This window comes from Schistocerca americana, chromosome 6 (assembly GCF_021461395.2).
Source record: "Schistocerca americana isolate TAMUIC-IGC-003095 chromosome 6, iqSchAmer2.1, whole genome shotgun sequence".
In the NCBI taxonomy this organism is placed as follows: Eukaryota; Metazoa; Arthropoda; class Insecta; order Orthoptera; family Acrididae; genus Schistocerca; species Schistocerca americana.
In genome coordinates, this window is record NC_060124.1 from 259903840 (window position 1) to 259920795 (window position 16956).

At 37.2% G+C, this 16956-nt stretch overlaps 1 protein-coding gene across 2 annotated transcripts in view; it reads right to left on the bottom strand.

Moving 5' to 3' along the window:
- LOC124619416 (phosphoglucomutase-2) overlaps positions 1-16956 on the bottom strand; it is a 136682-nt gene that overhangs the window by 17621 nt on the left and 102105 nt on the right. For both annotated transcript variants that reach the window (XM_047145778.1, XM_047145779.1), the window contains exon 10: positions 9391-9617. In XM_047145778.1, coding sequence (XP_047001734.1) covers positions 9391-9617 — 227 coding nt within the window. The remainder of the gene's footprint in view (positions 1-9390; positions 9618-16956) is intronic.

Sequence of the window (16956 nt, forward strand, 5' to 3'; positions counted from 1 at the left end):
CTTCTGAGATGCAAACATAGTGGCTGTTAGGTTAAGTTTCCAACTGTGTCTGAAAAAAGTGAACCAGTTGCGTAAATCCTGCTTGGTTGACATATAGAGTCTCAGTTGATAGAGCAATTTTTTATGCTCATAGTGTAGCATGATTTATCTACATCAACACAGATAGTCTGCAAGTCACCATGTGGTGTGTGGAGGATGATATCCTGTACCCTACAAGTAATTTCCTTCGTTGTTCCACTCGCAAATGGAGCAAGGGAAAAGCAGCCACCTAATATGCCTCTGTATGAGCCCTAATTTCTCAAAACTTATCTTTGTGGCCCTTATGCACAATGTACATTGATGGCAGTAGTATCACTCAACAGTCAGATTCAAATGCTGGTTCTCTAAATTTCATCAATACTGTTTCTCGAAAAGAACATTACCTTCCCTCCAGGGATTCCCATATGAGCTCCTCAAGTATCTCTGTAATTGCATGTTGTTCAGACCTACTGGTAACAAATCTAGCAGCCTGCCCATGAATTGCTTTGATGCCTTCCTTCAATCTGACCTTGTACCAATCCCAAACATACAAGCATTACTCAAGACTAGGTCGCACCAGTGTCCTATACGCAGTCTCCTTTGTAGGTGAACTGCTCTTTCGTGAAATTCTCCCAATAAACTGAAGTTGACTATTCAGCTTCCCTATCACATTTCTCACATGCTCGTTCCATTTCATACCACTTTGTTATGTTACGCCCAGATATTTGAACAACTTGATGGTGTCAAGGAGGACACTAATAAAACTGTGACCGGACATTACAGGTTTGTTCTTCCTCTTCATCCACATTAACTTACATTTTTCCACATTTAGAGCTAGCTGCCATTCATCACACCAACTAGAAGTTTTGTCTAAGTAGTCTTGTATCTTCCTACAGTCACCCAACTTTGGCCCCTTATCGTACACCACAGCATCATCAGCAAACAACCACAGATTGCTGTCCATCCTGTCTGCTAAATCATTTATATAGAGAACAATAGCAGTCCTATCACACTTCCCTGGGGAACTCCTGACAATACCCTTGTCTTGTTGAACAACTGCCGTCGAGGACAACATACTGGGTTCTATTACTTCAGAAGTCTTTGAGCCACTCACATATCTGCGAACTTATTCCATTTGCTTGTACCTTCGTTTATAGCCTGCAATGGGGAACCATGTCAAATGCTTTCCAGAAATCTAAAAATATGGAATCTGCCTGTTGCCCTTCATCCACAGTTCGCAATATATCATGTGAGGAAAAGGCAAGTTGAGTTTCGCACGAGCATTGCTTTCTATTCAAACTGAGAATATGCTCAAGGATTCTGCAGCATACTGAGGTTAGGGATATTGGTCTCTAATTATGCAGGTCCAGTCTTTTATTCTTCTTATATACTGGAGTCATCGCTTGGAACTTTGTGCCAGGCGAAAGATTCACGATAAATGCAAGCTACAAAAGGGGCCAATGCCATAGAGTACTCTTTGTAAAATCGACTTGTGATTCCATCTGGACCTGGTGATTTATTTGCTTTCAAATCTTTCCATTGTTTCTCTGCACTAGAGATGCTTATTACCATGTTGTCCATATGGGAGTCAGTCTGATGGTCAAATGTGCTATCTTCAACTGCCACACCAGACTGGTCAACAAGGGACTGAATGGAAGCCTTATCCAACTTAGCAATTTTACGTATGACCAGAATTTTCTCCCGTCCACTGCCAGATCTTTTGCTAAGGTGTGGCGGTGATAGTAGTCGTATGCTTTGCACAGACGCACAAATCTTTACTAACCTTTGCTTGTCATCATTTGCGCATTCTCTTTTGAACCGAGAGTGCAACAGCCTCTGCTTCCTCAACATCTTACGAACTTTGTTATTAGACCATGGTGGATTGTTCTCCACCCTTAACCCACTTACTAGGCACATAACTATCCAGACCCCGATTTACAATCTGCTTAAACTTCGCCCATACTTCATCTACCTCCATCTTATTGGAAATAAGTGATGTCTATTCACTGTCTACATAAGATGCTAATAACTCATCTGTTCTATCCAGCAGAAACACTCTCCTAGCCTTCTTGACTGATTTATTAACTTTTAGCCTTCTTGACTAATTTATTAACTTTCATAACCATAGTTGTTAAAATGACATCATGATTACTAATCCCCGTTTCTGTAATGACATTGTCGATAAGGTCTGGCCTATTTGTAGCTACAAGATCTAAGATATTTCCATTGCATGTGGACTGCCAAGCTAGCTGCTCAAGGCAATTTTCAGAAAACACGCTCAAATGTATTTCGCAAGACTCTCTGTCTGTACCCCCTGCAATGAATCCAGACCCTTGGGACTTTGCGATGGGCAAGAGATTCATAATAAATGCAAGCTAGGTACACCCTGCCCCCCCCCCCCCCCTCTCCTACAACAAATCCTTACACATCCCAGTCTATACTCGCTAGGTTAAAGTCGCCTCCAACAAGTATTGCATGATATGGGTATTTTTGCACTACTGACGGAAGACTTTATTCGAATGGATAATTCATAATGTTCTTATAGTTCACACTAGTGGTCTTAGGCAAGAATCTTCAATAGTTCAGATATCTGAAATTGCATATGCAATTGGCATCAACTTGTTACCTGCACAATATTCATCTATGTTGACTTGGATGTGGTAAAAGTGCACCCGAGAAACATCATTTCCTAAAGTCAACTGATGATTGGACAATATCATCTGCAGATTCTGTGGCACCACCACACTAAGGTGCAAAGTGGTAAATTAGGATTTATTTACAAATTCCTTCTCAATATCAGCCCAAGCAAAAATATAATTTCATATATACTGTATAATAATTGTTGCAGCAGCAGCAGTAGTAGTAGTAATCTTACTGATATGTCACAAGGCTTAGCAAAAGCAAGGAAATCTAACAATGACTATTAACATAGTCACAGGCAGAACAACTGCGCACAGCACCATGTTACATGCTTTGCTTGCAACATATGTGGGCATGTGGTCACTGTCTGTCAAAGCTGCCCACCCTTTGCCACAGTGTCACTTCATATTGCACAGTAACAGGCTAGTGCCATCAGTTGATATCAAAACTCCACTAAAACTGATGATCTACTCAACAATGTGGCCGTGGATTTTCAAGTGGGTACTGGAGCTTCTTGTACTCATAAATAATACTGAAACATACCAGCATATCAGCTCACTGCCTATGAAAGCAATTAAAACATCACCTGGTAATTTACAGTAATCATCCTGTAGCTTTTAAAAGATCAAGTAGGTGACAATGTTACCCCATAACATTTCTGTAATATTTCCACTTGTACCTTCTGATACTGTTTGGTCTGTGAGTCTTTACAGGTTTTGGATTTAAAATACAAGGTTCCGTTTAGCAATTTGGATGCCTGATGTAAGGAATATTGAGTCTAATCTGGGATTTGCACAAATTTTGGAGCACACATATAATTACAGCCTCTTATTTTTTCCCCTGGATTAGGCCTGTGCCTTTTGCTATGAAGGAAGAAGTTAAAGTGAAGCCCAATTACTTATAGACGTATCCGGTTTTGTGATACCAATCTCATTTAGCCAATAGATGATGCCCATGGTTGCAATTAAAAAGCCTAACTGTTTCCTCTTTGTCAAGCTTTTGGCTTCTCTTCAACGTTTCTCCCACCATGTTATTAATCACATTACAGTTTGACTCTGTCCAGCCTTCATGTTATAACACTGCATTAATATCTTTAACTCCCAGCAGGTGGCACCCTTAAAGACCGTGAAGATTTCATTTGCACGTGTCAGAAGTTTCCAGTCCATAGGCACTGTGATCATGATTGTATCCATGTCAAAAAGTACACTTTAAATAAAAATTTGACCTCACCCTCTTAGATTTTGCTGAAAGTTGGTATACTTATAGTGGGTGCTGAAACTAAGAAAAATACCAAACTTCAATTTTTTACCTCAAACCATTCCTGAATTATGGTCATCTAAACTTTTCGAAAACTGGCCACAACTGTGTGAATGGACTTTTTAAAAACTGCCCTATGAGCTGCCCTAATTGAGCAAGAGAGCTGGGAAAAGTGTCATTTTGCAGCGTTTTTCATGCTCTTTCCAGTGATATACAACAAAACATAGCTTCTAATTAATAACCTTTTTCAAAATACTAATTGATATTTTGATTTAATTTTTTTTAAAAAGTACATAATTGAAAATTTTCAAAATATTTCCATAACTACTTCATACTGTTGTAAATCACATGGCAAAATGTAAATGTGGGATGATGATGGGCTCATTGTTAAAAAAATTATTCCGGACTCTTGTTTTTCAATAACAGCCATAGTTTGACCAAACTGACCTTTAACAAACAGGAATTTCATTAAAATATACTGAAAGGTAAGTAAAGAAGTCCTAGAAATATCAAAATATCACCTCGAAACAAAATTAAACAACATTTTCTATAATTGATTGCGTATTGTTTTTAGTTTCTTACAGTCTATTAACGGGCAAAACAAAATTTTGAGTGTGGGACCTATAGCTAAGATTTAAATAAGGTGTGAAAAACTTGTAAGTAGACTATTGATGCTAATACTTCTGGTCCAAAAATGCACATTTCTTCAGTGCAGACTTTAGCCATTGTATGAAGGCTGAGCTTGCTTGTGTTACTGTCGATGTATGCAGCAAGCTGTGAACAAGTTGAAACAAGCACAATGCTTGATGTCTGTGCAATCATTCAGAGACTGGAGCCATTGCTGAGATGATATAAAACTGTTACCTTCTAAGGCTTAGTGTGCCTACAGCATTATTGTGCACTGTGGTTTTAGAGTAAATCAATTGTTACCTCTGTGTTGACCAGGTTGTATCTAGTATATTTAATAGTTCATTTACGAGTAAATCTATAAATAGAAGGAGAGTTTATAAGTGGTTTTTGTATCAATATGGAACCAAGTAAAAAGTGCAGTGCTGTAAGAGTGCAGTGTTGTAATCCACTGAAGAAGTCAAATCATTTTATCAGAGACAGAAAAAAACTGAGAAATATCACAGCATGGCTTCCCGAATTATTTCCACAAATACCTAGTGGTGGCAGGATTTGTGATAAATGTAGGAAAGATGTAACCACATTGAAAAATACACCAGAGCCCATCAGTGATAAAAGTGTTGAAGAAGATTCTTCTGGATCAGAGATAATCATCCCGGACCAAGACCCTGACTTCACTGCAACTTCAGTGATTGTTCAAACACTTAACACATCACTTCAAGAACTAGGCGAGTCCCCAATTGATAAGAAGAAAGTAACATCTATGCATTACATCAAATCAAAAGTGAAGAAATTTCCTCATCAGTGACATGTAAACTTTTTGTTGCTGCTGAAACTTCTTCGTCAGATACTGATACTGATGAATCCTTTCTTCAAAATCTCAAAACAAACTTTAATAATTCTATAAGTAGAGCAAAAAAACTAATGATTCTTACAAGTTTACCTGAAAAGTGGAGTGTCACAAAAATAATGAGGGAATTTAATGCTTCTAATTACATTGTTCAGCACTCCAAAAAAAAAATTTGAAAGAGAAAGGATTCATGGAAGGTCCAAACCAAAAACCAGGGAAGTGTTTACCAACAGGAACTGTCAAAACTGTACATTCATTTTATGAACATGATGAAGTTAGCTGGGCAATAACAGGTATTAAAGATTGTGTGACAATTACAGAAACAAGTGGAAGTAAAACAAAAATATCAAAAAGACTTATTTTGTGTAACCTTAAAGAAGCTTACAAATATTTTAAAGACAAGTTTCCAAACATAAAAATAGGTTTCTCTAAATTTGCTGAGTTTGTTACTGTATTTAGTTTGGCATTTTCTATCATTAATTTTGTGTGCACAACTCACCAAAACATAAAATTACTGATAGAAAATGCCAAACTACATACAGTAACAAACAGCAGCTTAAACAATTATAAGCAGTGCATTGCATAAATGCTTTGCAACCCATCATCAGTTGATTGCAACATGGGAAACTGTGAATATTGCCCAGGAGAAACTGTCATACGTAAAATTTTACAAGACTCTTTTCATGAAATCTTAATTGAATGAGTTCAGTTCCAACAGTGGATGTCAGTTGACCGCTGTAATCTGGAAATTGTTCATCAAACTACTGAAGAATTCATAGATTTATTTTGTAGTAAGATGTTTACTTTGATCCGGCATGTCTTCATTGCCAAGCAACAATGAACATTCCTTAACCAAACAAGAGAAAACCTTACGGAATCTGAATTTTTCATATGTGATTTTTCGAAAAATTATAGTATAGTTCTACAGGATGAAGCTCAGAGTTACCACTGGACAAGACAATAGATTACCATTCATACTTTTGTTATATATTACGAACACAAGGACAAAATTGAGCATATCAGCTTTGTTATTGCTTCTGATTGCCTGCAGCACAATTGCGGTTTACACCTTGCAAAGAAAGCTTAGTTCTTATCTAACAAATAAATTTCAGTGTAGTTTCAGCTCTCAGAGACTGCATATGCGTGTGCAAGTTGCACTTGCATGTGTGTGTGTGTGTGTGTGTGTGTGTGTGTGTGTGTCTGTGTGTGTGTGTGTGTGTGTCTGTGTCTACTGCTGGCAAAGGCCTTAATGGCCGAAAGCTATGATTGTGTGAATCTTTTTATTGTGCCTATCGCGGCTCCATCTCCGCTATATGGTGACTAGCCACTTTCCTTCTCTCGTATTGTTACATTCCATCCTGGATTTTCCATTGTTTGAAATAAATTTCAAAAGCTTCCAAAAAAAGATATACTATTATTCTGACCATTATGCTGCTAAGTACAAAAATAAGAATATCTTCCTGCACCTTTGCCTTCAAGAGGAAGACTTTAACATAAAAGCTGAGTGGCACTTTTCAGCCACGGCACATGGGAAAGGGCCTTGTGATGGAGCAGGGGGTTCAGTTAAGAGACTGGCAGCTCGTGCAAGTTTGCAAAGGCCATACCAAAATCAGATCCAAACACCACAAGATCTATTTGAGTGGGCAGTAGGTAATATCACAAATGTCGATTTTGCGTATTCCACTCAAGAAGACTATGCTGCTTCAGAAATATTATTAAAAAGCCGGCACTGACAATCAAATTAACACAGCAATTTCACACTTTCATTCCCAACACTACATCAAAATTAATAGTCAAATACTTTTCAGGTGTTATGCAGAGTTGGGAGAGGGAAGTAACTACATCACTAGACAAACTGAAGCTACAAGATGTATCAGGCTATATCACCACTGTATATGGCAGAAACTGGTGGCTTGGGTATATTTTATAAGAGGGGGGAAAAAAGAAAGAGAGAGACTTTTCTTCATCTATGTGGACCAGCTAAGTCATTCTCCTATCCTGCACATGCAGATGTCCTGTGGGTGTCAGCTGTGGATGTTCTCACAAAAGTAAATCCATTTATTTCGACAGGGAGAACATACATTCTTAATGAAAGTGATGTACACCAAACCCATTCGGCTTTATTGAAATGTAATCTGTGAAGTTCCAAGACAATTTATTGGGAAACTGCTTTCAACTCAAAACTTAATTTTTGCCTCAGGTTAGTGTTAAAGTATATTTTACAGAAAGTTGTTTCAAAATTACTGTTAGTAACTATTGTGTTAAATTTAGCTATGTATAGATACCTGTTACTCAACAACAAACATTATGTATTTAATTTTTTTAATAGTTTCATTCCAAACATCATGGACCAGAACTATTATGTAAATACTTGTACTTTTTCATACTTTATTTCAGTTTGTAGATAAATGCTCAAACATTTTTGTTTTATCAGCTAATATGCTGTTAGTTAAGTTGTATGAAATTAAAATAAGCAATAAATTATAAAATATGCTGAATAGTTTTGTTTTAATAAGGTAATGTTTTGATATTTCCAATACTTTTTTTAATTACCTTTCAGTATCAAAATATTAATTAATATTTTGAAAAATGTTATTAATTATAAGCTATGTTTTATTGTATATCCCTGGAAAGAGCATGCAAAATGACACCTTTCCCAGCTCTCTAGCTCAATTAGAGCAGCTCCTAGGGGAATTTTAAAGAAGTCCATTCACACATTTTTGGCTGGTTTTTGAAACGTTTACATAGCCATATTTCAGGAATAGTTTGAGGTAAAAAATTGAAATTTGGAATTTTTCTTAGTCTCAGCATCCACTATAAGTATACTAAATTTTAGCAAAATCTAAAATGGTGAGGTAAAATAGGTGTGTTGATTTAACATGGAATGACCCCATGCGCCTCACACAGTAGAGGATTTGCCATAGAAGTAGAATACACTAACTGTATTTAATTAAGAAGAACTGAGACTTCGCAACTAAGAAAATTATTATTAATTTCAGAAAGTCAAAATGTATCAAATTGTATATTTATTGCATTTTGGTGGGCAACAACTTTTCACACTGCGATTAGGTGCAAACACCTGGGTTTGGAGGCAACAAGGCACATTCTGCTTATGAACTTTTTGTTGTGAGTAGTCTTACAATGCAGTTATGATATTAATAAAGTGAAGTGTATGTTTTAACTGTGATTTTCTTTTAGCCTAACTAGCTGCACAGACTTTTCAAACCATGATCTAACATGATAACTGGCACTACCAAGTGGCAAAGTACCAAACTTTAACTAATGTCCTAGGGCACATTAATCTGCCATCTTTTTTTGCATTGGCATTTCGTACTTAATTATCTTTCTCAATTTATCGTGTTGTTTTCTATGCTGACATTCTTCAATTTCTTCCCATCACTCATTTTTCAAGCTGCATATCCCTTATTTTTAGCCCATTCCATATTCACATGTTGATATTCTTCCATCAAAGGAGTACAGATATTCTTCCATCAGAGCAGTACCTTCATTCAGCTTGGAGATGACACCTGCATTTCTGCTTGTAAGTTACTGATGATGAAGCCCAGTGTGGTGTTTTGAGGCCCACAATTCCACAGACTTCTAATGCTTCACAGGAGGACACTCACATCATTCGTCACATTGTTATGGTAAATTTATTTCATAAAAAATTTCTAAGCCTATACTCAAACACTTTTTTGCCATTATAAATATGAAATAGACATTCTTTTGATTTAGAAAAGCCACAGTGTATTGTCTGATGGGGGTAAAACTTTTTATTTACTTTAAAAAATAAATAAAAATAGGGATGGAGAAAGAGAAGTAGTATGTTACTTTTTTAAAATTACCACAAAATCTACAGCAAATAAGGGTGACACCAATTCATGACTGACTGATGATGAATCTGCCATGTCAAACAATTTTTAATGACAAGACAAAGTATATTTTTACCAAACAACAAATTTTGCAAAAGGAAAGTGGTTTATTCAATATTAACTTACTGTTCAGTTGGTGACGCACAGAGCTCTGTGTAGTATTTGAGTTTTGGTTCAGTACCACTAGTACGCAGGGTAGCAACTAGTCCATTCTTAAATGTGAAAGTCAGCATCTGACTAGATTTTGATGTAGGCAGCAGAGCTTTCTTATCTGGTTGTGAGGAATCATAACCAGTTGTAAGATCTCTAACACCAATTACTTGGTACTTTCCTTGTAAAAGTGATCCTGGATACTGAAAACATTAATAGAGAGTACACTGTAGAACAAGACAGAATAATTTCAGTTTAGACTGCACTCTATATAAATCAAAACAATAAGTTATGGGTAAGCATATGTAATTAGAAATCCTGTGAACATTAAATTATTTTACAGCCCCAAAAGTAACATGCAAGGAAACCAAACACACTGAGAAAAAAAAATCTTGTAGACAGTAACTTTGTGTGTTTGGTACTTATTTAATGCAATTTTCCTGCTGGGAGGATCTCCGAAAATAATATTATTATGTTAATCCCATAAAGTGCCCTACCGACATCTGTACACAACTGACTTGTGAAGAACAATGTACGATATTCAATGAAATCATTTTAAAGCTGATACTTGATTTGAATAAACAATAATTTCTCACATTTGGCCATAATAACCTTGTCATTTTCAAGAGCATTAAATCTTGCATAATACCTTACCATCTGAACTGTTATTATCAGTAACAGATTCAAATAATATACCACATTTCAGACACACGTATCTTGCAAGAAGCCACCACTCATCTCACACACACCATAGTACTCAATGCACAGTGCAGCAAAGGAGTGTGTTCCATTATATGCACCAATATACCAGTAGTCGAAAGGATGTGGTGGCTTGTTGAGAGTCACATAAGTGTGGGATATGCTACATATTTGATCCTGTAGGTAGGCTGTTGATATACAAAAGGAAAACTCACGTGAGAAATTTATAAAATTAATAGGAGACAGAATGGTTGGCCAATACTTGACATTAGATATGATTTGTTACGGAACTGTGCAGGAGTGCACGATTGTGTACACGCAAAAATAAACAAGGTTTCAAAACAGGCTCATCATGTGAAGTAACTATTTCAAATAAAATGACAGTCTACAGAGACATGTTTGGCTAGCTCTATCGGTACAGTACTATCCTGCAAAAGGGAAAGGTCTCAGGTTCAAGTCCTGATCTGGTATATAGCTTTCATCTGCCAAAGTTTCAGCCTATACAGAATGTGGTTTCCCTTAAAGTCAGATGGCTGTGGACACCAAGTGTAGAGAAAGGAAGTGAATAATGCACTTAAAGGTACTAAAAAACTCAGAATAGATTTGTTCAGATCAGTGGTGTAACTATCCTCATTTCAGAAGGAAAGTTTGTTATCTCTGAGCAGGTACCTTATTTTAAGAGTTCCATGAATTCTGATAACCCAGTATAGTGGCAGAATTACAGTAGTCACATTACATGACTACCTGAGAGAGGATTAATCCAGTGAGCTACAGAGGATGAAAAGTTAATGAGATGTCTTCTAGCCCACAGAAACTGACAGTGGCAAACAGCATGATGTTCTTTTCGATGTTATGTCATCCCCCATCCACAAAAAAATGTAAATATTACCCAAGATTCTGCAGATTCATTGGTATCAACTGTTTGGTCTTCGTTTTTATCTGCTGTTCAAATGAGCTTGCAGTCTTAAGTATGTGATTGACAATGTTGCAACAGCATTTGAAAAACCATTCAAACAGCATAGAATCACAATGTATTTTAAACAAAATAAATGCACTTAATACATATAAAGTAGTTTTGTCATACCAGATATTGAATGTATAACTGAATTATTTCTCAGTTGTCTGCTATCACAAGAAAACACTGCAGAGGGTTATGTACATTTTAGCTACTTATCTAGCATTATTTAGTTAAATATTTGCATTACCACCTCGACACTCATCTTGCCTACACATTCATGAGAGCTCATTACAATTTACATTACTAATCTTTATTTATTTGTTACATTAATACTGTGACATGTTATTTGAATACATTATTGTGCAGTACAACTGAGAGGAAATGTATGCAGTGTGGGTTTGTGTGTATGTGTATGTGTGTGTGTGTGTGTGTGTGTGTGTGTGTGTGTGTACAAGATAGGCTTGCTTCTCACATACAATGAGTGGAGTCCAACGTTTTGGAAGAAAATCTAGTTAGTAGAGGAACAACGGCACTCCAAAAGTTGCTAAAACAGGCTAGTTGGAGTAGGCTATCAATGACACTATCCTACACATGAGCAGGTCCTGCATTGTGGTTGTGGCTACCTTTTTTGATGTAACTGACAATTCAACAACCTGATGCAGATTGTTGTTGAGCACAACACATTGTGCTTAATGGATGTCAACTTCTTAAACATGGCTCACTGTTGGTCAGGATGTCCACATATGCCTTATGTGTAGGGGGCCTATGGTCAGTATGTAAATGGATTTTCTGCTATAGGAATTAACCTGAAATATTTAAATCCCATAAATCACTGGCAGCACCTATTAATTTGTCTGTAGATAATTACATGCTAAGTAGGATCATAGCTTCAGTAGAGGTTGTTTGTTCCTGTGGAAAGTGATCTGCTGACTACATGCCCACCATGCCAACAGGAAGCATGGAAGAGAAGTCAAATGTTGACTGCTGAGCACTGTCAAAGCATGTCAGCTCCAAGCACCAGCTCCCTCTGGCACCAGATTTCAGCTGACAATTATGTGAATCCTCTCCTATATCTTTTCTTAGAACATTGTTCCAACACTGAAATTAACATCTTCTCATGACAGCCATGACTGGATAAAGGTCTAACAGACCAACCTAGGCACACCCATATGTTTCCCGAGTACAGGATACACTGAAGTTTCCATTTTTAACCAACTCTTTCAATGGAAAAAATCCTTTTAGATGCACACATCCTCACCAATTTGACACTGCTCAATGAATTTGCCCTAAAGGAGCAGATTATTGGTGTGGTTACCAAAAAGCAAAGGAAAGTGGTCAAATATACCATGATAAGCATTCTCTTTCACAGCCTTTTATGAATGAAATAAAACCAATTTTTAGAGACCTGAGTGGCCCTGTTTTGCTTAGTAAATGTCTTCATGGTGGCACCCAGGATACAAATGAAAGTTCCAGCAATTGCATATGGGAAAGATTACCCAAGAATGTTTTTGTAGGAATAAATATATTACAAGCTCGCAGACTAGGTACAGTGATATGTTTCAATGATGGAGTGATAGGAAGATTGGAAGCCCTGAGAAATTTATGCATAAAACGTGGCTCTAATTTGGAAGATCAAGTACTTGCGTGTGACAGACAATGGGTGCATGAAGCTGGATTCGCTCTTCAAATAGGTCTAGTACCTCAGCCATCATGTCATGCATACCTGGTAAAAATTTGGTCCCCTTCAAATGTGTAACATTGGATTAAATGGTACCTCTATTTGAGGAAGCATTTTGGAAAAAAAATGCATCAATTTCTTTGTAATTTTTTTTTTATATATATATAACCCTAAGCAGGTTCAAAAATATTCAAAATACTTTTGATTTGTTTAGAAAATATGCTGCATTACCTGATATCAACAAAAAATCTGTAAAACATATACATTATAAACAGTGCCTGAAAGAAACAGGTGTTGATTTTTACATATTATTGAGCCATAAAAGTATCCTGGATCCTTAACTTCGTGCCTGTGTTCTCAGGAAGACATCAGAAAATGTCACAACATTCTTGCAAAAAGTGCATGATGTTGACCAGATATGTTCTCGGCTTGACGGTTTTCAGTTGAATACTGTGCATTTAAATTTGACTGGAGACACAAGATCCTATGTAGATTCAGTTGAATTACTGTGTAATGCCAGTAGCTTTGATGCATTGCTCAAGGGGTTATGTGACCGATACATCGACAAAATGGTATGAATTTTATACTGTGTCAAGCTTTCCACCCTCTATCTGTGGTTCAGGGAAGATTTTGAGTGTTTGCCGGTCACATTCGATCGGTTTGATGTCCTACTTGTGTCCTGGTATCAGACAAAGGGGAGAAATGACGTGCTTCTTGAGGAGGCAGAAGTGAGAACTGTGGCTGTGTTCATCAAGAGGATATATCCAAAAACTGACAGAGAAATAGAGGCAGCTTCATCCCTGTCTTTACAAGAGGCCGCATCCCATCTTTACAAGAGGCTATTTACACTGCAATGATGAGAGCAGAAGCTACTCATTCTGTCTTGTCTTTCTCTTGTAGGAATGATTCCCATTGTGTATTCCCTATTGAGACACACTGTATGTGCTGCAAGCGAGCTGGGCATACTATCAACAGGACTCGAGCCCCCTGCTGCTCTCACTGTCAAGGGCAGTCACTCAAGTGCCGACTGTGTCTATTCATCAAATAGATTAAATAGAGGCCATGAAAGGGTTTGGTGATATTGAGATAATGAAGGACATGAATCCTAAAGTAGGAGAGGAGCTGGCATAAGTAACACTCCGAGTTGCTGTTAAAATTGGTTCTCTCATTAATCTCCAGGGATTGACAGAGGTGGCAAATGTAACTGTAAAAGAGAACATAAAGGGAACACCAATAAAAATCTTAATAGACATGATTATTACTTCTAGCCCCTGGCAATAAGCAAATGCTAAACCTACCATACTGTTGCATCAGTGGATTGGGTACAGAAAGTATTAGTGTAACTTATCACTTTGGTAAAGTGATGTGTTACACAAGCATTTACCGAATTGACGAATGACGATCGCTACCATAAAAACTTTTCTAAGTAAGGAATTAGTGTAGCCTGGTGTTTGGACATGTGTTTTATTTATGAACATGCATTCTGGAATGGATGGTGTGATGAAGCAAGCTGGGATCTTTTTACTTCCTTTCTTGTTTTGCCATCTGCCTTCTCAAAACTCATTTTTCATTTTTGAGTAATTACTATTAACATATGTGAGTATAATCTGCATTTTCATAATAGAGAAAGGTTAGCCCTCAATATTAAGAAATATAACACCAGATCTAATTTTGTCCTTAGTTTTGTGTACATAATTGATTTTCTAAATTATTTTGACTATTCCTAGTTAATATCTTTTTTATAGGGTGAAATCGGTAATTGTTTGTAACTTTGACTTGCAAACAAATATAAATGCTGTAAAAATGATAAACATTTGGAAAAATAATCACTAGGATTCTTAAAGTATTTACTTAGTTCTATTCGAAAAAATGTTAGCAAAGCCAGCTCTCAATTAATTCCAAAGTAATTGCCAGGTTTGTCAAAAGCATTGTTTGTATAACTATATCTGTTAATTTTGTTTGTATAACTATATCTGTTAATTTCATCATTTAAACAAATGATTCGGCTTAGAAGCCGACCTCGGGAAGATCAGTTTGGATTCCACAGAAATGTTGGAACACGTGAGGCAATACTGACCCTACGACTTATCTTAGAAGCTAGATTAAGGAAGGGCAAACCTACTTTTCTACCATTTGTAGACTTACAGAAAGCTTTTGACAATGTTGACTGGAATACTCTCTTTCAAATTCTGAAGGTGGCAGGGGTAAAATACAGGGAGCGAAAGGCTATTTACAATTTGTACAGAAACCACATGGCAGTTATAAGCGTAGAGGGACATGAAAGGGAAGCAGGAGTTGGGAAGGGAGTGAGACAGGGTTGTAGTCTCTCCCCGATATTATTCAATCTGTATATTGAGCAAGCAGTAAAGGAAACAAAAGAAAAATTCGGAGTAGGTATTAAAATCCATGGAGAAGAAATAAAAACTTTGAGGTTCGCCGATGACATTGTAATTCTGTCAGAGACAGCAAAGGACTTGGAAGATCAGTTGAATGGAATGGATAGTGTCTTGAAAGGAGGATATAAGATGAACATCAACAAAAGCAAAACGAGGATAATGGAATGTAGTCGAATTAAGTCTGGCGATGCTGAGGGAATTAGATTAGGAAATGAGACACTTAAAGTAGTAAAGGAGTTTTGCTATTTGGGGAGCAAAATAACTGATGACGGTCGAAATAGAGAGGATATAAAATGTAGACTGGCAATGGCAAGGAAAGCATTTCTGAAGAAGAGAAATTTGTTAACATCGAGTATAGACTTAAGTGTCAGGAAATCATTTCTGAAAGTATTTGTATGGAGTGTAGCCATGTATGGAAGTGAAACATGGATGATAAATAGTTTGGACAAGAAGAGAATAGAAGCTTTTGAAATGTGGTGCTACAGAAGAATGATGAAGATTAGATGGGTAGATCACGTAACTAATGAGGAAGTATTGAATAGGATTGGGGAGAAGAGAAGTTTGTGGCACAACTTGACTAGAAGAAGGGATCGGTTGGTAGGACATGTTCTGAGGCATCAAGGGATCAGCAATTTAGTATTGGAGGGCAGTGTGGAGGGTAAAAATCGTAGAGGGAGACCAAGAGATAAATACACTAAGCAGATTCAGAAGGATGTAGGTTGCGGTAATTACTGGGAGATGAAGAAGCTTGCACAGGAAAGAGTAGTATGGAGAGCTGCATCAAACCAGTATCAGGACTGAAGTCCACAACAACAACAACCTTCGTAGTAGAAGAAACTGTTAAAAAGAGAGATTTTTTTTGGTAGTTTCAGTTAATTGAATGAGTTATGTTTTAATTGTAATTTCTGTTACTTCAACATCGAATGATTTTTAGTTTCAGTACCTATTATTGTGATGATACATAAAGGCCCGATTTTTGGTCTCGAGTCAATCAGTCCATGGCCCATTTTTAGACAAGAAACCTGTGCTAGTTAGGTCAACAACAATGCATCAGCTTAACTGTGAAATAATTGTAACACAAATAGGCCATGTGTGAAAACAATGACTGTGTCTGTTCAATATATGCCGTATTATACTGCAAGAACTGTGAACTGTGTGGTCAGGTTCTTACTGCTCACAGATGTTCAACAGTAAACTATTGCAGCAGCTTGCTGATATTTGCTAGCAACCTATTAATGAGGCTTATCAAAATTTGCCAATAGTTAACTGACCATGTAACTGTGTAATCTTGGGGGATTGTGAACAGTGAAAGTAGAGAACTGTGAAACACAACTATGCAAGTGTTGGCTACATCATTTACAGTAATCAGTGTTGAACTTCCACCCCCATTTTTCAGCCAGTGTCACAACACAGAACGTCGATACCGAGGACCATCAACAAAGAAATAGAGCCGGCGCACATCACATATGGTGCCACGGGTGAGGACATTGTAATTGGGCACAATAAACTAGGACTCTTAAATTCTGAAGAGTGAATTCAAGAGCAGTTTACAGTACCATGATTTTAATGAAGGAGATGCAATAGCCAGTCAAGTGCTTGGATTTCATGGCCACAGTAGGACAGCAGCTAATCAGCAAGCAGGTTTTATGGAAGGAGCCATTGAGTACAGGAGCAGCCAGTCAGTATGCACGTGGACACATCTGACTGAGATAAACAAGATGCCTCGCCGAGAGAATTACAACTTGCAGCTGCCGTGCAGATGACGAATCGAGATTACAACCCCAGCGGCAGCAGCAGGAGACGAGTGAATA